Source organism: Stegastes partitus, unplaced genomic scaffold (assembly GCF_000690725.1).
Source record: "Stegastes partitus isolate 25-593 unplaced genomic scaffold, Stegastes_partitus-1.0.2 Scaffold807, whole genome shotgun sequence".
Lineage (NCBI taxonomy): Eukaryota > Metazoa > Chordata > Actinopteri > Pomacentridae > Stegastes > Stegastes partitus.
Genome location: NW_007578538.1, coordinates 4,466 through 31,711, shown reverse-complemented (window position 1 = coordinate 31,711; position 27,246 = coordinate 4,466). Strand labels below are relative to the sequence as shown.

General features: G+C 45.5%; 2 protein-coding genes across 2 annotated transcripts in view; one reads left to right on the top strand and one right to left on the bottom strand.

The window, feature by feature from the left end:
* Positions 1-3,146, bottom strand: part of LOC103365071 (tripartite motif-containing protein 16-like) — a 20,482-nt gene extending 17,336 nt beyond the window's left edge. Inside the window, exon 1 of the mRNA XM_008292402.1 lies at positions 2,928-3,146. Coding sequence (XP_008290624.1) covers positions 2,928-3,146 — 219 coding nt within the window. The remainder of the gene's footprint in view (positions 1-2,927) is intronic.
* Positions 3,147-3,188: 42 nt separating this feature from the next.
* Positions 3,189-27,246, top strand: LOC103365070 (potassium voltage-gated channel subfamily H member 3; the record flags this gene model as incomplete). The annotated part of the gene is made up of 10 exons (XM_008292401.1): positions 3,189-3,264; positions 14,233-14,466; positions 14,572-14,703; positions 15,681-15,826; positions 17,481-17,739; positions 19,293-19,450; positions 20,965-21,172; positions 24,138-24,500; positions 25,551-25,750; positions 26,997-27,246. Coding segments are annotated over exons 1-10 (2,026 nt in total), but the record flags the coding sequence as incomplete, so codon positions are not given.

Below are 27,246 nucleotides of genomic sequence, written 5' to 3'. Positions count from 1 at the left end.
CATCCTCCTCATCGTCCCCCATCCTCCTCATCCTCCTTATCCTTCCCATCCTCCTCATCCTCCCTATCCTCCTCATCCTCCCCATCCTCTCCATCGTCCCTCATCCTCCCTCATCCTTCCCAATCCTCCCCCATCCTCCCCATCCTCTCCATCCTCCCTATCCTCCCAAATCTCCCCATCCTCTCCCTCCTCCCCCATCCTCCCTATCCTCCCCCATCCTCCCTATCCTCCCAAATCTCCCCATCCTCTCTATCCTCCCCTATCCTCCTCATCCTCCCCATCCTCTCCATCCTCCCTCATCCTCCCCTATCCTCCCTATCCTCCCAAATTTCCCCATCCTCCTCATCCTCCTCATCCTGCTCATCCTCTCCATCCTCCTTTATCCTCCTCATCCTCCCCCATGCTCCCCCATGCTCCATCTTGCATCGCCTCGTTTGATTGACAGCGTTCTGCTGCAGAGCCTCAGAGTCGAGCTCACCTCTCCTCTCCAGACGCTTCATCTCATCCGTCTCCTTCAGTTTCTTTCTCTTTAATTGAGTTTCAGCTCCTTGTTGGAAGCTTTGATTCACTGTTTTGTTTCGTATTAACTGAAAATAACAAAAGCAAAGTGCCCCGATACAACCGAAACCGTCAGCTCAGGAGGCAATAATGAACTTCTTACTTGTTTTTAACCTCAGCGTTAAACTGATGCTCCACTATTTGAACTGGTAGATTTCAATCTCACAGACTCCTGTTTGGTAACGTGAGCTCCAGCAGAGCATCGTATTTCAACAGCAGCTGCACTGTGAGTTCCTCTTTGAAGGAATTAAAGCTGCTGGGAGCTCCGACACCTCCGGGAATCCTGAAGCAGTCATAGAGCGATGAGTGTGACAGTTCTGCAGCTCGCGTGTGCTCAGAAGTTCCTCCTGCTTTCTTCACCAAGACGCTCGTCTCGTCGAAGACTTCATTCTACCGTAAAAACCAAAAAGGTTTGTTTGGTTTCTCGGTGGCTCCTGGTTGGATTCGTGGACGGAGCTATGATCAAAGCATCTTCAGTCCCCGGATGACTCTTGATAATCGCACTGAGAAAATTATGTTAAATTTTAATTTCCAGTTACTTTCAATCAGCCGCTGAGGCAAAGTGCTTTCAAATAGAGAAATATTATCAAATTCAGTATATTTAATCATTAACCTGTGTGTTATGAATGTTTCTGCATTTAAAAAAAAAACAAAACAACACATCAATTTCTCTACAAATGCAAGAATCTGGGCACAATCAGTATTTTCTAGTTTTGTGCGCAAAACAGACCAAAATCAGTGTTTCTGTATTAAATCTGTATTTCTTATTTCGGCATTTCTACTGGTGGAAGAATCTCATGTCCCCACTGTGGGATTAGTCAAGGCTAATCTCATCATATCCTAGCCTAGCTTAGCTTAGCTTAGCTTAGCAAGGCTAAGATCCTCCAGTGAAGATGCAGAATTTACTCAGTGTATTAATATTGTGGTTAAAACTCCATAAAATTAGACAAACACGAATCTGATGAATTTTACAGTAAACAGATTACAATAACGTATTTCAAGCAAATCAGGTTTAGCATGTAGCTAAAGCGCAGTGCAATGTAAAGGGCAGTAGCAGCATGAATGTGCTCAGGTATACTCAGTATGCATGTAGAAACTCTTGTTTTTGTTTCATTTCATTCCCTGCAAATGTGCCCGCTGTGCTTCTGTCATCCTAGCTTAGCTTAGCATAGCAAGGCTGAGGCCCTACAGTGAGTATTATGATGTGGAATTAACTCAGTGTTTTAAATGTTATGGTTAAAACTCCACAAAATGATCTAGAACATCATCTGACTGACTGAGACAGTCGGTTTGAACGGTCGGCTTCGAGCAGCTCAAGCAGTGAAGCAGCAAAGTGCTCGAGGACGTTCAGCTTTTACAGAATGAACAGAGCGCTAAAATACTACTAGAAGTGGAAATGGGCCCGGTTCTTTTATGGACTGATGTTAGCGTCTTTTCAAACTATAAACGGAACCCAAAGGAAACCAAAGATTCACTCTGAGGAAGTTCCCAAAGAACTGTTTAGTCAGAAGTTCACACTGATGCCAGGAGGTCTACAATATATCTGTTAGAGGACAGTTTGTTAGACTTTGCCTCCTTTGAATAACTTTCTTCTTAATAATTTTAAGTGTTTTAGGTCTTTATGCTTTTTAAATGTAAAACAGAGTTCTCACTTCTGCGTGATCCATATTAAAGACAGCGGGTTGTGATTTACAGGCGGTTGACTAGAGTACAAACACCGTATTATACAGTATGTTATGGGGAGTAAAGCTCATGTTCTAGCAGAGGACTAATCATTTAGACAGGAACTCATCTCTAAAAGTGAAGAACCACAACAACAACAAAAAGGAAAATATTGATGCTTTTTATCCTGTTTTGTGAAATTACAGACAATATCTCCTAAAAGCCCAAAAAAAGTGGGGAAAAAAGAAAATATTGAATTCTTTTCCAGTGTGACCATGAAGTTGAACCATTTGACTGAATTTAAATCCACTCACACGACATCATTCCACAGATATTGGTTTTTATATTTCCTCTTGCCGCCACGTTTTAACAGTTTTTGTTTTAAAGGTTTATCTGTGATAACATTCACAACATCCATCACAAAGACTGCACATGTTTCCTTTACTCTAAATGATTGATGTGGTCCCTGAGGTGACACATTGCGCTGCTTCAACCCGGCAGCTCATCAGGTCCGTTTCATTCATCAGCAGTCTGTGGAACCGGGAGGCTGCTGCTGCTTTGGGTTGTTGTGTTTTATTTTTCAGGGAGAAGAGGTGAGGAGTGAATGGAGGAGCTTGTTCAACTGTGTGGAGAGAGGAAAGTGTGAGAGAGGAGGAGAGGAAGGGCGAGGGAAGAAGGGAGGCGGAGAGCGGATTGCATTGCGGCACATTGGTGCGTAAATGTGAGCGTCCTCGTCCCGCGGCTCTCCGCAGCGGGCTCCTCTCTGCTCCTCTGCCGGCATCACCTGCTCGGTGGTCGGCGCTCAGCCTCGGACCGTGGAGTCCCGGGTGTCTCGGCTCGGCGCCCTCCTCCAGGGCTTGGGAGGAGCGCCGGGGACGTCCTCCAGGTTCCTGCCGGGCTTCGTGTCCACCGCGGCGGACAGCCATGGCTCGGAGCGCCGGGAGAGACGCGGCTCGACGCGCTCCCGGATGCCGGTGATGCGGGGTCTGATCGCGCCCCAGAACACCTTCCTGGACACCATCGCGACGCGCTTCGACGGGACCCGTGAGTACATCCGTGATTCCCCCCCCCCCCCCCACTAATCCCTCCGTGCGCAACTCAAGCACCTCACTCACTCCAAATCTGCTTATTCGCCTGTTTTCAACTCTGAAAATAGGCTGCAGAGTCCTACAACGACCTGGCTCAGGATTGGGGACAGTCGCTGATACTCGGATGATGAATGAATTATGATGAATGAAAGCGCAGATTTGAGTTGGACATATTAAGAATTAACGCACCTGAGCGTCAGTGGTGCAAAAATAAACCTTCACTTGTGTCAGAGGTGATTCAGATTGGATCATTTCCTCGTGACCGAACCTGACTAAACCTTTAAACGCATTAAATTACCTTAAAAGCAACCCAGATGTGTAATAATGTGCAGAGAAAACGGGGTCATCCCTCCTCTGGGCGTCTCCATGGTGATCATATGCTGAGCCTGAATCACTGACTCCCTGTTAGACTTAATTAATGCAATGACTCATTAAAGGCTTTGCTCTTGGACTGATAACCGCCAGTCAGTCTGAAAAGTTGAGGCAGTCTGAAGAGGCTCCTGTTGGCTTCAGACACACAATCCTGCTGAGATTGAGCAGTAAAATGAAAACCACAGGACTCCCCGTCAGGCCTCAGTGCTGCCACTTAGGGAGTCTTTTAAATAAAAATGAGCCTGAAGTTTTGTTAAATCGCTTCTAGATTGACTTTGAACAGCTCGAGGCCACATCAGGAGAAATTTTGAGTTAATTTTCTGCGTTCTGATGAATTTTTATTCACCAGTTTGGGTCTTTTCTGGAAACACAAAATTCATTTTTTTTCTGTAAAAACACCAGAATTTTACCACATTTTTACAATATCATGATCATAACTTATTCAAACTGTTAATTACTGCACAGTTCTGCTGCACTTTACTGTGAGAATAGTTGTTTTACTTCAACAGCGTGTCTCGCATCAATGACACATTAATTTATTTTAATTAATTTACAAACACATGCACTTTAACGCTCTGAATCTGGAAATCTGCCTGTTTTAGAGGTTATTTTGAAAGAAATCGTCACCAACAGAAATGGTTTGAACAGAAGAAGAAGAAAAAAAAACAATCACTGGATTTTCAACTCTCCGATGGTCCTTGAACTGCTCATCTGTGGCTTCTGGAAAAAATAGACTTTGCACTTTAAACATTTGCAAAAAAAACAATCTGATTGCAATAACGCGATTTTTTAAAAAAACGAAAAATTCTGAGCTTCTTGATTTAACCGTGAAGCCATGAACGACTCAGCTGAGACCAACGGTACCGGGTCAAAAATTCTGTGAGTTTTCGGCTTCAGAGAGGACGTCGGCATGGAAGCACAATAACAAAACATCCAGACATGTCTACTGGGGAGGGATGCGGTTTTATTTTCCAGTGTTGGTTTCATCTGTTCGTACTTAAAAAACTGTCGTACATGTTGATTCCAGCTTTTCAAGATGTTTGCAAAATCTAGTTTTTTTCTTCTTTTTTCTGATTTCCTACATTCTAACTTCATCAGACTCCACAGAAGACGCTCTTGACTCGGTATTCATGGTTGTTGTGTTTCTGTAGAGCTGCAGTGAGGAAAAAGCCCTCAGAAACGGCCTGGACTTGCTTTATTCATGTTTTTATCAGAGGGGGCGTCAACGCACGTTTTCTAAATGCTGAAGAGGAAATCTGCACTTTACTTCCTGTATTGGAAAAAGTCTTTTTAATTTAAATCTCTCTGTGAACGTTTCAAACAGTTGCATCAGCGACACACGACGTACATTCATCAAACCAAACCGGCACCAGAATTCTTTACGTTCTCTTTTTTTGTTTTTTTAAACTAAAGTCACCAAACAATGAGAACAAAACGTCAGACAAAGCCGAAGCGTCTCTGCTTCGCTCAGCAGCAGCAGCTCGCTAATTATCACTCACCTGACTGCACACTGCTGTCAATCTATACGCAATTACAAAAGCCTCAGAGTTACATAACGGAGTCCTGAAGGAGCAAATTAACGGGCCGGACTGGACGCGCTGTGAAAGGAATGGGCCCGGGATCTGTCTAGTTCCTGAAACGGGGCTTCACATGAGAGAGAAAACACTCTGTACATGTGGTTTGTGTGGATGACAGTTGCATCCCTGCTGCTTTTATTAGCGTCTGTGTTTCCCCTCAAGTCACAGTTTCATGATTCAATTAGCGTTTCCCCATTTCGTGTCAACAGCGATCAGTTCTCCTCTAATCTGACGGCGGAACAGATTCTGTGTATGTGATCACCTCCCGGCGGCTCAGGCTGGATGCGGGAGATCCGTTAGACTCAGCAGCGTTTGGACGAGCAGAGATTTCTCCTCCTCGATCAGAACCTGAGGATCTGTCCACCTGCGAGCGTCGCTGGGCTTCCATCAGGGCTCCCCTCAGGTTCTAATCACAGCTCACACAGATAGAACTAAACAGGGTTCTGTCCACTAACATCCAAGTGTCCAGATTTCACCCATAACTCCCCCAGTAAGACGCCCCGGAGGTAAACCGGACGGTCAGGACTACAGATCTGCTTGGTTCCATAGCCGGGATTAATCAGTCTTAAACCTGAGCTCCGACAGTCAGCCTGAGCCTCCGTCTCCTGCATCTTGGAATGAGTTTTCGAATGCAGCACCCTGAGATCACAAGTTTTTAAAACTCTGAGCCAACATCTAGGAGCTTTATCCACCAGAATAATCATCTCATCCACCGAGCGTCTCCTCCAGAGAGACGAGAGGAGGTTCAGGAGTTCCTTGAAGTCTTTCCTTCAACCGCCTGCCTGGAGATCAAACGTCCTGGGTGAGAACCTGAGTTCTGGACAGCTTTGAAGAACCTCTTTGAAGTCGTGAACTCCTCGTCCGCCTCTTTCTTCTTCTTCACCTCGGTGACCACGGTTCTGTATCTGCTCGTGTTGCTTCTCGGGAACTTTTGCGATCAGCTTTTGAGTTCTTACGCGCTGAAGATCCACAAAAAAACACGTTCCTGTACAACCAAACCGCATTCACAGTGAGGTTTCTTCTGCCAGATTGTTTCATCACAAATCCGTTTCTTGGCCTTTTATTCGGTAGTTTTGCGGTCAACCAGTCATATGTTAGATGTTGTCACCACGGTAACCCAGGAAATGCAGTTAAAGGGACGTCATTTAACGCAAACCGCGACGTCTTGGCGACTAAAACCCAACCAGGAAACGAAACCGGACGCTAACTCTGGTCGTCTTCTGGCTTCCAAACATCCCGTCTCAAAGTCTTTCTAACTGGCCGCCGTTCCAACAACAACCAAAACAAAATGACAACTAATTAATTGATTCGTTGACGTGAGGAAGACCTAAAAACTCATTTTTGCATTTCAAAGTCGATATATTTACAAGTTTTTATCATGAAAACGTTCCCTTCCTGCCTCTAGTCTTCACCTATGACTCAAACGCCGTAAAACCACGATGGAAAGTTGTGATATTCTAGTTGGATGCACCGATACACAGAACTCCAACCTGCAAGATGAGGTTTGTTACCGATAAAACCCCAGAAATCTGAGTGTTCGAGACCGTTGTCGGTAGTTTTGGAGGTGGAAACACTCGGCCGTGGTGTTCCTTGATCCTCCTCACTGCACCAATCAGCCAGCAGTTCGGCTTCTTCCTTTACTTGGGTTTTTTTTGAGTGAAATTAACCCTCTGAACCCCTAAAACAGGGAAACTGACACCATTTATCAGAATCAGAAACTGTGCAAACCAAAAGAATTGGCAGTTTTTCAACTTTCCTACAGTTCTTGAACACAAAAAATGTCCAAGTCTATGTTTAAAGTCGTGATATTTCGACAAAATCTTTTTATTCTGAATGTCCCTTCAGTGACTTTTCGGCTGAACTGCAGGAAGCGTCGACACGAAACAAACAGGAGACGAATGTAGAAGCAAACAAAATGTGCAGTAAAATATCGACAGTGTGCAGAGACAGATGTGTGGTTCCTGTTGCACGTGTAGATTCCAGGTTTTTTCACCCGTTTGTAAACGAATAATTCTACTTTCCCGTCTTTCACTTTCATTCTGACCGTGTCATCGTGCACAGAAGCTTCTGGGTTGTTCTGGTTCTGTGGAGCTGCAGGATGAGCCACAGTGAGGAGAAACGTGACGTTTCTAAGGAGCGGGTCGCCCTTCAACTAACTCCCTCTGATTTTATTTGCCCACACATCAGAACGACTCCGACCACCGCAGGGGAAATTCAAAGAGGCTTGAATAAGGCCTGATTGAACGTCTGTGAAGTGCTCGAGAGGGATCTGCTCTTTAGCTTGTGTTAGTCAGGAAGGCATGAATGTTGCTGATGTTTGGACCGTTGGGCGTCTCCAGTCAGATCTACACAAAGCTGCTGATGACTGTGAACGATTCAAAAAGCAGGTTCCTGAACGCCTCCCACGTTTAATGACGGGACGCAGATGAACCTCCAGCTCGACATGCAACATTCATGCGGCGAGACTCCGGGGAGTTTCTCTGTTTCCTTACAGCCCTCTGAATCCGACGCATGCATATTTACGACGGTTTCAATCCAGGAGCAATCTGATAAGGCGCTCCGCTTTAAAGTTTAATTAAAACGTTCAGGTTTGGTGCCGCCACGGTGCAGCTATGGTGAGCTGTTCTCTCATTTTCGCTTCCCTTTTGCTAAATTTGCTTCCTCAGTATTAGAAAATCAGTTCTTCCGTGACCGTGAGGCTGGAAATGAACGTTGTGTTCTCAGTATTTCGGGTGCAGCGACGACTCTGAAAGAACAGACGGTAAACTGGGTGTCTGCGGTGGTATATATGAAGTCCTGCACCGCCACGGAAACACAACGACGTGGCTCAAAGTAGAAAAACAACAGCAGGAGTTACCAAGACTAAGAATAAAAGAGGCGATTCCATGCTTTACGGGTGTTTGTGCTGTTTGCATATTTAATTAGCGTCCAGGTGGAGGTGCAGCCGAGTGGATTCAGAAGTTCATCGTCGTCACGTCTGCTGCAGCTAAAGCAGCTTTTATTTTTTATTTTATTGTTTTTTCAAAGTGTAGAATGAAGGAGTTTTGATGAAATTTCTTAATTCGATGCTCAGATTTGGTTAATTTGTCCAGCAGCACGTCACAGAAGTAGTTCAAAGGCCGTCGGTTCATTCGTTCAGGCTCTGATTGATTAATTAGTGAATTTTGCAGACACTTTATGGTGATTGTGTGACTTTTAGCTCAAGAGGATGAACAGAAATCTTGTTGTTATCATGAGATCTGCCTCCAGATAAATGAAAAAAAAACCTCCACTGTGAGCTCTGTCTTTGTCCAAACGTCAAGATGTGAAGGCGAAATAATTCAAACTAAAACCGGCTTATCTTTGCTGAAGGAGACGAGAAAGGAAGCGTCTTTCTTCTGGATTTAAATGTGGCAGAATGGCTCCTGTTTGTGATTATATGACTGTATACTTCTGTAAAATAAATATAGAAATAAAACGGTTCATCTAATAAATAACGAGGAAATATTTGTGAAATTGGGGTAAATTTGCAATTTGTGTCGTTTTATTCTGAAAAATAATCTGTTATCGCTAAAGACAAATGTTATAGTTGTCCAAGTTACAGATCTTTATTATTATTTCACATTCGATGTGTAAATTCAGCGTTTCGTTGTAGAGTTGTTGACATTTTTTCGCACCATCAGGATGAAAAGTGGATGTGGTGTGGAAGCGACGGATGCGTCTACTTCCTGGCGAACGTGCAGAAAATGATTAAAAACATGTTGAAGTCATGGCACCGGGCCAGAAGTAAAACATGTGATCCTTCTGTAACCAGAGCACAGCTTCAGGAGAAAGGCCGACCACTATATATGTTAAACGGACTTTAACCTTGAACACAATATCAAACATCCAGGTCCGGTGCTGGGATTTGTCTTTGCCTCGTCCCTTTTCCTCCAGGTCTTTATTGAAACTGATTATTTAGAAATTATGAATAATATTTTGTAGTGGACTGAAATTAAACATGTTATCGTGCCGTCTCAGTGCGAGCGGATCTTCTTCTTTCTACCTCTTCTGTTGCCGAGTCTTTTTAAATTCTGAAGACTTTGCTGCCCCGTGAAGCTCTGGACTTGTATCCCGTCCCGGTCGCCGCTCAACCAGCCGAACGTCCCCGAACGCGACAGGACTGACCTCCTGGAGGCCGCAGTGAAACGCCACAGCTCCCCTTAAAGCTTCTGGTCACGCCGGCTGTGTCGCTGGTTGGTTGGAGCGAAACAAAACAGACAGAAGATCCATAAAGGAGCGGTTTTAAAATCCCATCTTCAGCAGGCACATGTAGGGCGACCGCTCTGGAGGAGGAAATAGGTTTATCTGTTGTGTTGGATGTGAGAGTCCCAGTAAAAGACACTGTTTCTGCCTTAAGTGAAAGCACCGCTATTGTTCTTTTGCAAAAATGGGTTGCTGCTCTTAAATATTAATATATTCCCACATTGTGCCAGTTAATCATCTCAGAAGTGTGAGGCTATTTATTCTTTTATTTTTTTCTGGAGCGAAATGATTCATCAAATCCGATTATATTCCGTCACACTCTCTAAAATCGCCGGCTGCATCGCTCTCATGCTCGGAGTGGCCTCGCAGGGCGACCGTCGGATGTGATTACAGCCGTTTCTGCTCAGCACACCTGGTGGAGCTGACAGCGAGGAGGCGGCGGCGACGCTGGAGAGGCTGCCGTTACAAACCTGTTGCATCCTGAGTCGGCCTTAGAACTGCACAACGGGATGAGCTGAGCGGCAAGAAACGATAGCGCTGCTTTATCCTCAAAAAGCCTTCGTTATGCATAACCGCTATGCTCTACCTTTCTTTAATACCCCAAAGTGTTCTGTTGGGTTCAAGTCGTAGTTTTTCTTTTTCTTCTGCTGTAGGATTTAGCTCTTTGGATGGTTCTCATGCTGGAATATTCGTCTTCTTCAAGCTTCTGCAGAGTCGTCTTGTCAGCCAGGATTTCGGTTTATCCACAGACATTCATTTATAAATGGCATCTTTCTGACCCCATGTCACGATACTGCCACCTCCTGGTCAGGTTCACACCAAACGTGGTTGTTTTGCATCTGTTTGTGTTCATTTTTTTTGCCTCTGTGGGGTCACTTTGAATATTTTTGTCTCTTTGTGTTTGTTTTTCATCTCTTGGTGGTCGATTTGCATCTCTTTGTGGTCATTCTGTGTTGTAGATTTGTGTCTTTTGTGGCGTCTTGTGCAGCTCCACATCATGCTGCTGCCACCTCCGTGCTTCACTGTCAGGACCATACGTCCACTGTAGTAGTTTTCACTAAACAAGTTTAACTTTGACTAAAAAATGCGCTCCTAATATGTATCCGGCCTCTTCTACGTTCTTTAAGAAAGGTCAATCTCAAGCAGTTTTGTGCCCAAGAACTGGATTATTTTTCTTGGATAACAGCCGCAGAGGTTCACATTATGCACAGTGTCTCACATTGTCTGAGCTGTTGCTAAAACTCCAGGTCTAAAGCTTCCCTGTGGGGTTTTCACAGCGAGGTTGTGCAAGTAGGATGCTATTCGTTGCTTTGTTTTAGGAGGACGACCACTGCAGCTCTGATTAGTGCTACTGTTGTGATTTTCAGCTGATATTCAGCCTCTATGGACTTTTGCACTCGTGCAGCTCCACATCATGATGCTGCCACCTCCGTGCTTCACTGTCAGGACCATGCATCCACTGTGGTGGTCCTGGTCAGGTTCACACCAAATAAAACACTGTCTGGTATCGTTCTAGGAGCACGACTCATGAACTACTATAAACCACCAATCAGTTTACCCAGAATGCACCTTTTAAAGTTTTCTCTGGTGAATGATCAGAAACACGTCTGTTTGTGCCCAACTCTTTCCAAAATGTCTCCAAATTTGTTCAGAATGACACAAAAATGTTTAAAATACCTCAAAATTGTTCAGTAATTTTAAAAAATTTGCCAAACTGACAAAATCCAGACCGCAGTCTGTCAAAAAACACCTAAAATGACCAAAACATCGACCAACGTGGCTTAAAAATGTTCACAATGACTCAAAATTGATCCGAAATTCCTTAATTTTTGTCCAAAAAAAAAAGATTCAAAGTCGAGAATTATTCAAGATTTTTCCAAAATGAACCCAAATATGTTAAAAGTTCCATGAAATGTGTTCAGAAATGACCACCAAACCTTCTGACTAGTGCTGCAGCTGCATTTCCAGTGATTTGTTCTTAGTTGCTTCCCTCCTTTTTCATCTTTGTGAAGTCTCACAATCAGATCGTTTCAGTTCTTCTGGTAAGTCTTGTCCATGACGTAGACAGAGCCCAAAGGTCCAAAACTCAGGAGGTTACCTGTGTTTTATTTCTGCTGTTAGGCTGATTGGAGGTTTGCTCATTGTTGTTTCTGTAATCGAAGGTTTTCTGGTTTGGAAGTGATCACAGGATACCGTCTTTCTGAAACAGAGGAGAGGAAATACATGCACACGTAGAAACAAAGCAGTCATTGAGACGTGAGGTGATTGTTCTGCCCTGAATGTGCGACACTTTGTGATCCTGCAGCACCGACGGGAAACCTCGGCATCCATCTGAGTGGTGCTCAGATCAGGTTCGGCGAGAGCGTCTACACGTGGACGAGCTTTATTAACGCATGAATTATTAATACTCGCTGTCACCCGTTCGTCTCTCGCTCTCTCACTCCATTTATCCCTCTCGTTCAATCATCTGCTCCTATATTGCTCGCATTCTTCAAAGTGAGCGCTTCGGTCCTCCACATTCATTTCACAATGAGTTTTAATGATCTCAGTGGAACGACGCATCCACCGATCATACCGAACTTCATGATGAATTATTCAACGCTGTCCGCATAACTTAGTTTGTCAAGTCGCTTTCACAAATTCAGCAATCGACTGCAAGATTTCATCAAGTCCAAACCAACTTCCTCGCTTTGAAATGAACAGATAAAAGATAAATGTTTGTGTGACGTGTAATCTGTTGCATTCTTTACTTCCTCGCCTCCTTTCCTTCAGTCTCGGCGCCTTCCGCCGGAGATGGAGGCCGTGGAGAGGGCCGACATTTTAAAAAATGAGACACCGTCGTCTCGGAGCCGCTGTTTTAAAGCGACGATAATTAAATGTGACGTGTGGCACAGCTGCATCGTTTCCTAAAGCCTCCCGCTGTGTCTCATGATCACATGAACAGAGCGGCGCTCGTGGTGGCTACAAGGAAAAGTCTTCATGTCTGTCTGTATGGCGCAATGTGATGAGGAGAGGGATCGAATGGGTGTAACGATGTTAAGCAAACGAGGAGGGGAGAGCATTTCATACGTCCTCAGCTAAATGCTGACACGAGATGAACCGGAGGAGCAGATCCTCGGAGTTGTGCCGCTGTGTTGCTACGGCAGCCCTGAATGGACAAACCACACGCCGACTCCGCTCGTCAAGTTTTATCACCAGAATACTGTGAAAGACGCTAACGATGGCAGGTCTATGAAACAGGCAGTTTACGTTGACGCTGACAGAAAGGTCGATACTGTAAAGCATTTAAGAGCTGTGAACAATGTCAACATTCGCCCGAGGTTGTGGAAACGCAGAAATTACTTTTGCAATCTGACGTATCTGAACACTAGAGCGGCTACGTTTATTTATCAGCTCTCTGATTGTTAATTTTATTTAAAAAAGCAGTTTAAATGAAATTTTACAGAGGGCGCAGAGGAGGGAGAGAACAAAGAAAAAGAGCAGATTGTTTAAAGAGAACAATAGAGGAACAGGAAGGTTGGTTGAAAAGCAGCGGGCGTGTTAAACTCTCCCCGAGGACGAGCGTTTCAAAGCGAGAAAAATCACTCTGAAGCCGAGCACAGAGCGCCGCGGAAGAAGAGAAATCCGTGCATGAAATTGTAATTATGGGCCCTTTCAATTAACCTGAAGCTCTGGTGCAGCTGAAGGTGACGACCCGGCGGCTGAACAGTGTACAGCTAGCAGTTTAGATTGACTTTATTACCAGTAGAGTAGGAACTGACAGCTATCCTGTCAGCCGGTATGTTGGTAAATTAATGTTGCATCTATAAATGAGGGCTGCAGGTGGTTCAGTGGTTAGCACTGTGGCCTCACAGCTAGAAGGTCGCCCGTTGGCGTCCCGGTGAGGACACCCGGGATCTTCCTGCGTGGAGTCTCCATGTTCTCCCCGTGCAGCGTGGGTTCTCTCCGGGTTCTCCGGCTTCCTCCCACAGTCCAGAAACATGCTGAGGTTAATTGGTGATTGTAAATTGTCCGTAGGTGTGAATGTGAGTGTGCTTGGTTGTCTGTCTCTAAGTGTAGCCCTGTGATAGACTGGTTACCTGTCCAGGTGAACCTGCCTTCACCCTGAGTCAGCTGGGATAGGCTCCAGCCCCCCATAGTGAGGATAAAGGTGTAGAGATGATGGACACTTCTTGCACTCATGCAGCTCCATATCATGATGCTGCCACCTCCGTGCTTCACTGTCAGGATGATGCATCCACTCCTGATCAGACCAAACGAATGCACCTCGATGTCATCCGACCAGTGAATGTGTCGATGGCGTCGCTGTAGGAGGACGACCACTGCGGCCATGTTTAGTGCGACTATGAGTCCTTCCTCACCTCTTCATTACCTTCTTCCACTGACTTTCTCTTTTTAGCTGGCCACAGATTTTCCTCGATCCTTTTCCGTCTTTTATAAAAACAGATTTTTCAGGTGCTCTGTTCAATTCCTCTCCACGTGGAGTCATGATGCAGACATAGACGGACACATGACGTAGGTCCAAACGTGATCGCAGCTCATTTTAAAGTATTGGGCTGACTGAAAATCACCGGTGTGCTCGTTTTAGTTTCACAGGATTTGTGACTTGTGTGTGACTTCCTACTCTTGTATATTCTGTTTGATTGTCCTTGTCAGCTTGCTGAGAGGTGATTCAGTTTAGAATCTCTTGATTCAACTTGTGGTCCTGATCGTCCTTCTCCCTCTCCTGTTTCCCGTCTTTCCTCCCCCAGACAGTAACTTCGTCCTCGGCAACGCTCAGGTCCAGTCTCTCTATCCCATCGTCTACTGCTCCGATGGTTTCTGCGAGTTGACCGGCTTCGCCCGCGGCGAGCTCATGCAGAAGAGCTGCATGTGTCACTTCCTGTACGGCAGCGAGACCAGCGACCGCCTCACGTCACAGATGCAGAAGGCTCTGGATGAACGGCGCGAGTTCAAGACTGAGATCATCCTGTACAAGAAGAGCGGTGAGGCGGATGGCTGCAGGACGCCGTCAGAGTCAATCATGTTTAGTTCATAAATAATCTTGTGATTTTACTTGATGTGTTTGTATTTGGGTCTCTTTTAAAAAGGCTCCAAGTTCTGGTGTCTGCTGGACATAGTCCCCATCAAGAATGAGAAGAGCGAGGTGGTTCTGTTCCTGGTCTCGCACAAGGACATCACAGAAAATAAGGACCTGGACCACGGCAATGAATCTGACACCGGTGAGAGAAAGCATGAGAGGGAAAGTGAGCCATCGTCCAATTCCACTATAATTCACATGAAATGATCCAATAGAGGCTCTGCAGCTGAGGCACAAGTGGAGCGGCGTTATTATGGAGGCTGCAGCGGTCAGTAACGAGCTGCTCTGCTGTGTAGACGCACTGAAGGTCAGACCTTCTGTTTAAAAGCGATGTACAGGAAGACATTTACATCGTTCAACAACCTCCCTGCTAATGCAAATTTGGCATAAAAATTTCAGGAAATCCTACAGAATCCCAGCGAGTCTGTCTAAACTAACAGCTGCTTGTGCTCTGCAAACTGAAACCTCTTACTTTCCGGTCAAGGATCCGATAATACAGACTTTATCTAATTTTAATGTGCATGATGACACCCACCGTGCACATTGAATACATGCTGAAGACGTAGCAGCGTGCACAACAACAAATAACGCACTCTGAAAAGTGCTTCAGTCGTCGTGTGGGATTTAAAGCAAACATCAAGATTAACTTTTCACTTTTTCCTGCTTTTCTGGTGAGAAAATGTATGAAGCGAACGCTTGCTGAGTGGACACCTAAATTATGAATGAGCACACCGCCAGATGTCTGCTTCTGAAATCAGCATTATTTTCAATATTCTGCTCAGTTGAGGGACGTGAAGACAACAACGGCTCCACAGCTCATAACACATTCAGCGCACTAACGTGTCTCACAGCAGGAGCAGCTTCACAGGATGGCTTTAACAGCCTCCACAACCTCAGAGTCTGTGTAATGCTTCATGTGGCCTCAGGAAATGGAGCTACGCCTGGATTATTGTAGCTGTTCAGTAAATAAATAACAGGACGTAGAACACCAGCGGCAGCGTTAGAGTTTGTCCCGGGCGGTTCTGTGGTTCAGTATTATCGTCCTAAACTTTCCTTCAACGCCGTTTCTAGATCCAAATACTGGGACTTCCACCATGACTCTCCTGTTGTTGTTTCCAGATGAGGAAACCGGTTTGGAGATCCACCAGATCAGCCGGCCTCCAGGCTTCAGCGTGGAGCGGCGGCGCAGTCGGGCCGTCCTCTACCAGCTGTCCGGACACCTGCAGAAACAGGACAAGACCAAGAGCAAGCTGAAGATCAACAACGTGAGACCTGCTGTGTTTGCTAGAGTTCAGATTAGACGTTTGGTCGCCTCTGACCTTTTGTAAAATATCGACAGCTAATAGCGGTGATTGACGGGTAGATTCCTGCTCCTGAGCGGATGAACCTCTCATTCAAACCCCACAATCACCTTTTATCTTCTGCCACTGCTTCCCAAAGAGTCAAACTGTAGCTCAACACCTGTGTAATGTGGGGTGAAGGACACGAGCTGGAAGTGGTGTCAGGATATTGTTGTTCTTATTCTAATGGGTCAGTATTGACATTTACTGTCCAGTGTTGTTTTCTAGACGTTTGTTTGATCAACAAGAAGCTTGGATGAGACAAAATGTGCAAAGCTGTCGTTGCTATGACTCAGAACCACACAGGAGCAACTATTTTGTACTGAACAGGCGTTATTAGTCATTAGAAGTCCCCGAGAGACTTGCTGATCAGGTATCGAGGTCAAGAAGCTTCTTCATGGTGTGTTTTATCATCACTTTGCACGTGCAGAAGTATGTCCTACTGCAGTACACGACACGCCTGTGCAGCATCACCTACATGTCAAACGGTTGAATATTGCATCACCTCTGAGTAATTTCTTTATTTCTCAGCTGACCAGCAGAATATTTCCTCTCATGAACAATCAAATCAAATACTTGAGAGAATGTATTTAAAATTCAAGCCTTAAAGTAGAAGCTCTGTGTTCTCCAGCTGTGACCACCGACACGCAAGTTAGAAAACCGGTGATCGCTGGAACGAAGCTGAGTGCAGCTGTGATTTCAGAAGAACTGCACGAACGCAGTCAGGGATGACAGCAGAACTTCCTCAGTGTTGGACCTGTGAGCTCAGGAGACAAAGTAGTCCAGATGTTTGGTGTGAACCTGACCAGGACGACCAGTGAATACGTGGTCCTGAAGCACGGAGGTGGCAGCATCATGATACGGGGATGGGGAGATGACATTTACACATGAACGTCTGTGGATAAACCAAAACACTGGCTGATAGGACGACTCCCAGTCTGCAGAAGCTTGAAGAAGACAAATATTATCACCCAAGAGTTTCTAAAGAAGGAAAGAGTCAAATTTATGTCCTGGCCAAGTGTGTCGCCTGACTTGACTTCATCTTTAATAATAAAAATAAATCCAGCAAAAATAAAAAAAAAATGTCTGTGTGGAAAGACAGAACGTCTTGTCCTGCAAGGTACAGAAAAAATAAAAGATTTAAACGTTGGTCCCACCTCTTGTTGTGTTGTATTCCTGCTGCGCAGCCTGAACTTTTATAAACATAAACTAAGTTTTAAACTTGACTCAAGAGGAAATACCAGAACTCAGAAGTAATGCAGTTACTGTGCGGTGACGCTGATTGACGTTTAGGTGATACGGCACACTTGTTGTCTGGTTCACGTGTCCTTTATTGTGTTTTTTAGATTAGATTATTTACTGTATTGACTGTGACCGGCCTGCCGGCCAACATGGTGGTGAAGCAGGTGGTGTCTTTTGATTTTCTTTTCTAACTGATTTACTTACTGAAATGTTATAATCCACACCGGTATGAATAACAAGACGACCGATGAGACGAGAGGTCCTCACTGTTAAGAAGAAAATGTACTATCTAGTACAGTTAATGTGTATTTATTATTCATGTTTTTCTTCCCTCCAGAGTGTTCTGGGAGCCAATGCGAACCCGGTCCCAGAGTACAAGGTGGCCGACATCCAGAAGTCCCGCTTCATCCTCCTCCACTATGGTGCGTTCAAGGCCGGCTGGGATTGGCTGATCCTGCTGGCCACCTTCTACGTGGCCATCACTGTTCCCTACAACGTCTGCTTCACCGCCGTGGAGGTACGAGAGGACGGCGGCTCGGCGGCTCGAAACCCTCCGAGCGTCAGCGACATCTTGGTGGAGATCCTGTTCATCATCGGTGAGGCTGACCTGAGGTGTTTGTGTCGCCGTTAGTGGAGCATTAACCTCCACCGCTGTCGTTCAGTCAAACACTCTGAACTCTATCTCTTCTGTTATTCCTTCCTTCTAACCGTCTCCATTGATGTATTTACCTTCCTTCTACTAATAGCCTGTCAGTTTGCTCTCTGTATACCATCAAGGAGGCTTAGAAGGCACCGCTCTTCCTCTCTTAATTGGCTCTTTGTGCTGCACTGTGTTCCACATCGCACTCTTCCATGAGCTCTATGCAAATTGACGCTCCTTACCAGCTTCCACTTTCTCCTCTCTCTAAACCTGCCGTCTGTTCTCCGTCCACTAATCCTGCTTAAGAAAGGCTTATTAGAGGAATATGTTGTTACAGCCTGGATCTTATTGTTATGTCCTGTCTGTAGGTTGGAGTAACACACATCCCGCTGTTACAAAGAACTCCGGTTCTCTGCTGAAAACAGTAGAACCACCCAATAAAATAGGAACCTGAAAGGCGTTCTATCCAGTCCTGAATGGCTTTACAATGAGACCCAGTGTCCTTCAGTCCACATGACTCCTCTTCTCCCTGTACAGCTGCATTAACCAGGTCATTCCACATACCATGTATAACGAAACAGAGGTTTTGTTGCCAAATTAGATACCTGGAGACACGTTCTGTCGTTCTTCAGAGACCACTTTTTCAGCCCCTCTTTGCTGGAGGGGTTGTGTTGCTCTACCTTTCTCTTAAAATACTTCAAAGCTACGGGATTCGAGTCAGGTGACATACTTGTCTGACTCGTATTTTCCACTATTTCTTCTGTAGCGACTGCCATTCCTCTTCTTCAAGCGTCTGCAGAGTCGTATTGTCAGCCAGAGTTTTGGTTTATCCACAGACATTCATCCATAAATGTCATCTTCCCATCCCCGTATCATTATGATGCTGCCACCTCCGTGCTTCACAGTCAGGACGATGCATCTGCTGGTAGTCCTGGTCAGGTTCACACCAAACATCTGGACTCCATCTGAGCCCAGCTGATTTATCTTGCTCTCATCTGAACAAAGAACATCCATCAGACTTGTTCTGTAGGAAGGTTTCTTCTTGCAGTTTTGTTCTGAAAAGCAAGCATGGGTGTTTTTCCTTGGACGCTATTCAAAGAACTTTGTCCTTCAGACTGTCTGAGCTTCACGAGAACTCCACTGATAACCCCTGTGCCAAGTCTGAAGCTGCTGCCGTTTGTTTTTCTGTCCAGGAATCACACTGTCCATCCAGCTCTGATTAGTGGCTCCTTGTGAAGTCTCGCGTTTGGATTTTTCAGTTCCTCTGACAATTCTTTTCCATGTGGAGCCATGATGGAGGCCTGAAGACAGAATTAACAAAGTTCTTGTGTTCACAGGTCACTCTATAACCTCGTTAATGCAGTTAGGCTAATTGGAAATCATAGTTTTGACTTTGAGTTTAAATGTAATCTTTTAATTAGTTTTTAAGAGGAAATCCTCGACTGAGAAGTTATTGAGTGGGGGTTTCGGTGATTTGCTTACTTCCCGTGTGGCGTGTTTGTGCGCCAGATATCGTGCTGAACTTCCGAACAACCTACGTGAGCACGTCCGGCCAGGTGGTGTACGACGCCCGCTCCATATGCATCCACTACGTCACGTCGTGGCTGTTCGTTGACCTGATCGCCGCCTTGCCCTTTGACCTGCTCTACGCCTTCAACATCAGTGTGGTGAGTCCGAACAGCGTCGTTCGTTTAGTTTGTTGCACGCCTTTCTACGTGTCGGGGAAACGGCATAAATCTTGCACTGTGCCTGTCTTTGTGTTTAGGTGTGATTCATGTGCTGTTGATGTGTTAGCTCGAGGCGCTACAGGCGCCGCTAATGGTTAAAGACGTCACTCTTTTATCAATAGCACTCGCCTGCTGTTCGGCTGTTACTCACCGCTGATTTAATAAGACCATTAAAGAGCCTGCAAATGTGGACACCGAGGCAGCAACACAGTCTGCCGCAGAGGAAACGAAAAAACGTGTTTTTTTTGTTTTTTGTTTTGTTTTTTTTAATGAAATCCAGCTTTTTTTTTTTTTTTTTCAGTCCTGAGTTTTCTGTAGTGGCTTCAAGGGAAGGAAACAAGTCGTCAGCTAGAAACTCATTATTAGGTAACTGGTAATTAAGTTGATAAATGAGCACTCTGAGGACAAATTGCAGTTGGAGACGAGCAGATCAGCCAGATGATGCCAAGCACAGAGCAATCGGAAAGGTCACCGGACGAACGAACGAGGAAGGCGATTTATTCACCCAAAACTACGCTGCATGTGCTGACTTCAGTCTTGTTGTGGGATATTACAGGCAATCCTTCAGACCAAACAGTACGAGGAGGCAGAATCACATTATTTTTTTCCACTAGTGCATATTTCTATAATTTATGAGGTTGCAGGGGAGCTATTGATACACAGGAACAGACCTCCAACACGTTCATTCAGGACCCAACAAATGTGTTCCTGCTGACTTGATTCATGTCTTTTTAACACCGAGTCAGTTTTGTTATTATCTACATGCCGAGCCAAGCACTTTGCCAGATGCATTCCTGTAATTATTTTAACAAAGTGAAGCTGTTTTACTAAATATTACAGAGTCAAGACACCGACTGCAGCGACAAGACAACAGGTCGTGTCGTGAGTTTGGTTTTGTGTGAGTTTCTATTTGAAAATGCCCAGAAACAGCAGCTATTCATGTGTGTGATGAAGGAGGAGAAGGGAATGTGTATTAAATCCTGCCTCGGTGTGTTGTAACTCATCACCGGCTGCGCTGAAACCAGGTCTATTTCGGGGTTCGGACACAGAAATGAGCTGGGAATTGCAGAGAAAGAGCAAAGCAATAAGGTGAAAACGTTCGGTGGAGTCATTTTCACATCAGGACCACAGAAATGTTCTCAGCAGAGGATGATAAAAGCAGCGACTCTCCTCGGATAACGTAGCTCAAATTGAACTCTCACTTCAGCTTGAGTTAACGTGGAGTATTTTTAATCTGTGTTGGGAGGGGCTTTATCAGACACTGGAAGTAAGATCCTGGGCCCTCGGTGATGACTGATTAAAACTGTGCACGGCTAATTCTAATTACAAACCTTCCCCGACCTCGGGTGTGGAAAAAAAAAAACACTACTTCTAATTCAAGTCACAGGAAGTGCTCTGCCGTCGCCAGCCAAGAGAAACCGATCCCGTCCTAATGAGCTTTCTGTGTCTCGCAGAACTTCGGGGTTCACCTGCTGAAGACGGTGCGCCTCCTTCGCCTGCTTCGCCTCCTGCAGAAGCTGGACCGCTACTCCCAGTACAGCGCCGTGGTCCTCACGCTGCTCATGTCCACCTTCGCCCTGCTGGCCCACTGGATGGCCTGCGTCTGGTACTTCATCGGACGCAGCGAGATCGAGAGCAACAGCCCGGCCTCGTGGGACATAGGTTAGTGCCTGCGTTTCAACTTCATTTAAACAGTTCGACATTTTCATATTATGAGTTCCGGGGAACGTGTGAACGAGGTGCAATCAAACTGTGATGAGAACGAACCCGTAAACCGAATTCAGATGTGAAGCGGTCACTTGGTGCCGCGGTACTCTGCTCCCGGTGCTCCTGCCACGTCTGGAAATCCCATTCTGACTCGAACAGCTAACCTTTAACTGGATTTTTTTTTATTTCGGGGAGTAGAAAGAAGTCATAAGGAGTCAAACCTGGCAGGTAGAACGGGTGGATGCAGCAAAAAAAATGCAAGAGTGCGTTGTCACCGGGGTACGCACCACAGTTTAAGTCCTTAACTCGGTCTTGATGGTCAGAACCTGGGAGGTAAATCCTGTCCACCTAGTGCGCTTTCTTGTTTTTCCTCTTCCGCCGTAAACACTGCTGCTTGGTGTCGTAGGCTGAACAGGTAGCGATCCCCGATGTGGAGGTTGACTCAGTTTGACGCTCTGCTATTGAGGTCAATGGTGAAATCGCAAAGGTGCACCAGAGAGTGTGGCAGGAGCGCTGGGAGCAGAGCACCGGTAGTCCACGACAAAAACACAACCCGAGGCTGCCGGTGACACGACGCCGTGACGCTAACATGTTGACCCCGAGGCATCCATAGAAACGTCTTTGACCACTCCTGGAGAATAATCCTCTTCCTTATCTGCTTCTTGTTGCACTTATTTTGAATAAACAACAGGATTAACAAAGTTTACTTTGAATTTAAAGGTACGGAGCTCCTATTTACATCAAAACAAATAAGGGCAAGAGAATGATTTCACATTGATGCACATTAAATAAAGAAAACAAGTAAAAAAACAAACGCTGAGGTTAAGATTCCTAGCGGCTGATTTGGATCTGGTTTTACAGAAGCAGAAAATGGCCAAATCCATAAACAGAATAACTCGAGTCAGATCCAATCAGAGAAGGACAAAAAAACCAACTACGTTCAAAGCTCAGATTATTCAGCTTGTTGCTTCTGGAGTCAGGACCGTCCAGCCATTATCACAACTGGTTAAAGTCAAACAGCTGACACTGCAGCAGTTCTTAACGCCAGAGACACGGACCACAGCAAAGAGCATCTTAAGAGCTCCAGAGCAAAGCATGACACACACTTCTATGTGCAGCGCTTGTGTCCTTTTCACTGAGACAACAGCTCCAGTGATGGCGATCTGTTTCGCCTCCCACTGCGCTCGCCGGTGCCAAACAGCAGCGATCCTGTGAGCTGCTTGTGGCGCTCGTCCTGTCGAAGTCACCACAGTGGAGAGACACTAAAAGGAAACTGGCCCTTAATGCACAGATGCATGGATGTACACGGCTTGGATGGTGGCCGGGGCTCAGGTGGGAAAGTGGGTCATCCATAAATTGTTGGGTCGATAATTGAGCAACAGCAAATTGCCTCCGATGAGCAGGGCAGCGTTCCCCCATTCTGGGTTAATGAGCGCATGGCTCCCGTCCTGATCGGCTTTGTATAAATGCTGCTTATTTCCCATCTCCGCTATTGTTGCTCCTCATGACAGCTGCAGTCACATCAGGAATGAAAACGTCGCCAAGAGGAATTCAGACCAAGTGAATGAGCTGTGAGTGTTTGACCTGACAGTGGCACTGCATCAAAGTGCATCCTCTGGATACCGTGAATGTTGTAATGATCGTGTATGAAGTGAGTCAGATCTGTTGTCCTGGACGTATATGTCCAGATGTTTAAATCGACTGAATAGAAGGAACTCAGAAATATCGTCTGTGCTGCCACATGTCACCGAGAAAGGAAAAACATTGAATTTCTTTGGTTATTTATTTCACAAAAACGGGAAAAAATTGACATCTGGAACATTTCCCCCGCGTCCACAGCTATAACCAATACTGTAGGTGTTTTCCTTCTTACTGTTTTAATTCGTTTCCACTCCTGTCTCCTGAACACTGCCTGCAGTTCAGCCGAAAACTCCCTGAATCTCTAACGGCTTCACCGTTTTTCTCTTTCACAGCACGTAGTTTGTACAAAGTGGTATTTATTTGGCTATTTTTTCTACGAGACACGTCTTATGAAGTGATTTTGGATTACATGTCTTGATTTTAAGCTCAGATTTGGTTCATGTTACAGATGATCACAAGTTAAAATCTGATTGTTCGTTCTCGTTTTACAGCGTCTGGCTCTGATAAATGGGGTCATTTACAGATAACATGTATTTCAAACCCACTGGCAGATTTAAATCACCAGTGTGTTGGTTTGCTTTTGTGTTGTTGTTTGACTTTCTGGGAGACCAATTAGGATTTAAATATCTTATTAGACTACATCCAACGTAAATTCATTTTTTAGAGAATCAAGTGTTTTCTTTTCACCACGTAAACATGTCCGTGTGGTGTGTTTTTATATGCTGGAAGCACAATTAAGTCATTTCAAGGCTTAAAGGGATTATTTTTATGGCAGAAAACATTAAATTATGGAGACACAGACGTCAACGACCAGCATCACCGTGCATCACATACATCCAAACATCACGTTCATTGTTTCATTAGGTTGTTCTTAAACTAGTTAAAGTCCAAAAGGTTGGTTCATTTAAAGAGGCTAAAGAATAAATCATTAAATAATACTTTGCGCTCTCAGCTGCACATTTTGTTTGTGGGTCAAATTCTGCCTTTTAGACTTTATCTGGATCCACCATCAAACTGAAACATGAAGAGAAAGCCAGATTTTAACCGTGAGACGAAGTCCTTGCACCGCGTAAATACAAATATAAGCTGACATTATCTGAAACGCGAGCGTGCGCTGTCTGGTTTGTCCTGCTGCCAAACACACGGACACCAGCGCCGAGGTAATTACTCTGCCCTTCCGGCCTTGTTACTGAAGCTAATGAAGCCTTCCAGTAAAGGTCACAAACATGACTGCATTCTCATTAAACTGACAAACTCTTCTGGGCTGTTCCCCCACCAGGCTGGCTCCACGAACTGGCCAAGCGCTTGGGAACGCCATACTTCCTGGCGCCGCTGACCTCCCTGCTGGGAGTCTCCGATTCACCTCCAGGCGCCATGACGGCCGGACTGACCAATTACAGCCAGTGGAACGGCTCGAGCGGGGCGGGTTTGCTGGGCTCGGGCCAATGGAACGGCAGCAGGCCCAGAGCCAGGACGCCCAGCGGCTCGGGGACGACGCTGGGCGGCGGCCCGTCCGTCAGGAGCTCCTACGTGACGTCGCTGTACTTTGCTCTGAGCAGTCTGACCAGCGTCGGCTTCGGCAACGTCTCGGCCAACACAGACTCCGAGAAGATCTTCTCCATCTGCACCATGCTGATCGGAGGTGGGCGAAACCTGGACATCAAACCAGTGTCTCCACAGTGTTTTGTCCTGATAGAGATATCAGACACCAGAAAAGTGAGAGTGTTCAGGAGAACTGGTTGGTTCATGAGTATGAATGGAGTCAAAATAATGAACATTAACTGCAGTGGTGACACATAAACACAAAACTAACAGCAAAGCCTTGAATGTAGCACAAATGATAAGTTCTGGCATCTTTAATATCTCAGTTTACTTTATATAATTCTACGCATGTCGTCTGGAGGCACTTCACACAGTAAGGTCAAGACCTGACTAAATTACACAGAGAAGGAAGAAGAGACAGGACAAAACCTCGGACTGAACCAGGTTCAGGGAGGTCTTCTGCCTCCACTGGTTGGGGTGAGCGTAGTAAACAGACAAACCAAGCATCTAATCTGAGATGCAGAAGGTTTCCACAGCACCCATGTCCCATTCTAGTTTTTAATTGGCCAACTGTGGCCCTTCTGACATGCAACTCATTTTGTTAACATGACAGCAACTGAACGTCTGAAACGTCCATGAACAGACACCAACAGCTTTGGACATTTAAAAAATAAAAACGAAACATGAACAGGAGCTGAAGTGCTTCCAGATGTTCAGGATTATTTCCTCTGAGTTCATTAAATACCTGCAGCTTCAGAAAACAGCAGCAGCAGGATCCGTGTGAGCAGAGAGAGAGTTGCACATATTTATGTGCACGGCAACCGCAGTGACTTCATTAATTAGTTTTAATTATAAATGATGCCAGACGTGGAGACCAATCAGGATCTAACGGCTTCTCCCTCTAACTGATGAGCTGTCACTCACAGAGTCGCTGTTTAGAAGCTGCTCTTATATTATTCATATTTTGTTATTTTGAAGCTGTGAGGAACATTAATGAAAACGTCTGAATGATCTAACTTTTTCCCAGAGCTGCCACTTATCCAGAACCTAAATCTCACCAGAACAGAACCTTGGACCTTCAGCGCAATTTCCAGAAAGTGAAATCTCTCACTGAGGCGGCTTTTCGGTGTTTCTTCCGTCTTCTCTGCAGCGTTGATGCACGCCGTGGTGTTTGGTAACGTGACCGCCATCATCCAGAGGATGTATTCGCGCCGGTCCCTCTACCACACCCGCACCAAGGACCTGAAGGACTTCATCCGAGTGCACCGGCTGCCCAAAGCTCTGGAGCAGCGCATGATGGAGTGTTTCCAGACGACCTGGTCCGTCAACAACGGCATCGACGTCAGCGAGGTAGGAGGCTGTGATCTGCTTTCCCACATATGGAAGCGTGTGAATGTTGACTAACCTGAAGGACCTGAGACGTGCTTATCGTCTAGTTTAACTGCTTCCAGCACATTTCTGAAAATCTGTCCCCTTCTGAAACGGACTCCTGTGGCGTGGATTGGCCTTGTCAGCTACAATGGGGTGATGTGGATTGAAAGAGCAAATCCGGTCCTTGCCCTCCAGGCAAAGTCACGGAGAGGATTTGGGTTGTGTTTTGGTTTCCATCACGCTGCAGCAGCTATCTTAATTTAATGGATTAATGGCCTCGTTGACATTAAACTCACTCTTGGTGTCTCACTCTGTGGCTTCAAATCTAGATAATCCTTTTTAAAGATGCAGCACGATGGTGGGCAGATGCTAATACTTTGAGGTAACAACTTTCCCTGCAAGGTTTCCTTTTCCATTAACCCTCTGAACCCAAGCAGATTCTGAACTCCCTCACTTTGGCCTCATTTATTTTTTGAGTACAACATAAAGTCCTGCAGCTCTGTGGAATCAGAACAACCATGAAGGAGGACAGAGAACTCAGAAATGTGCAGAATGACACAGTTAGAATGTCCTAAATCATAAAAAATGAAATAGCAGGTTACATTTATTTGATTATTTATCTTTTAAAAGTAAAAAAAAAAGAAAAAAAATGGAATCTACACCATTTTTCCAAGAGCTCACAGGTGTTAGCATCACTGAAGATAGAAATAGCTATCATCTGCACACGATGGATTTGTCTCCGTACCATCTCCTGTCGGCTCTGTGGAAACACTGCCTGCAGTTCAGCTCAAAAGTCTCTGGATTTCTGTTTTGTTCCTGTTGGTCACAGCTGAGAGACAAATACCTTCATGGTTACGATGAGAAGCACATCGTTTTTAGTTTTTTACAGAATCTGTTATTTTTTGGCAAATTTTAAAACGAGAATTGAATAAAGAATAATGTGAATTTGAGTAAATATCGTTGAAGGACGAGACAATCCAACGAGTGTCTGTGTTTTTACAGTTTGTGATTCTGATTCTGTCACTTTGAGTTGAGTCGAAGCAGAGCCTTTGGATTTACTGTTACGAGATCAGATGAGTAAAGACGAACGTGGACAGTGAACTGTTTTAGTGACTACGTGGGAAGGTGAGAGGTTTTGTTTTGCGTGCTAGCATCACCTTCCCACACAGTCACGTTAATCACACCGAAGCTGAGGCCCACTCTTCGCTCTCGGCTCTCCGTTCAGCTGCTGAAGGACTTCCCCGACGAGCTGAGGGCCGACATCGCCATGCACCTGAACAAGGAGCTGCTGCAGCTGCCGCTCTTCGAGTCGGCCAGCAGGGGGTGTCTGCGCTCGCTCTCCCTCAGCATCAAGACGTCGTTCTGCGCTCCGGGGGAGTTCCTGATCCGCCAGGGCGACGCTCTGCAGGCCATCTACTTCGTGTGCTCGGGCTCCATGGAGGTGCTGAAGGACAACACCGTGCTGGCCATTCTGG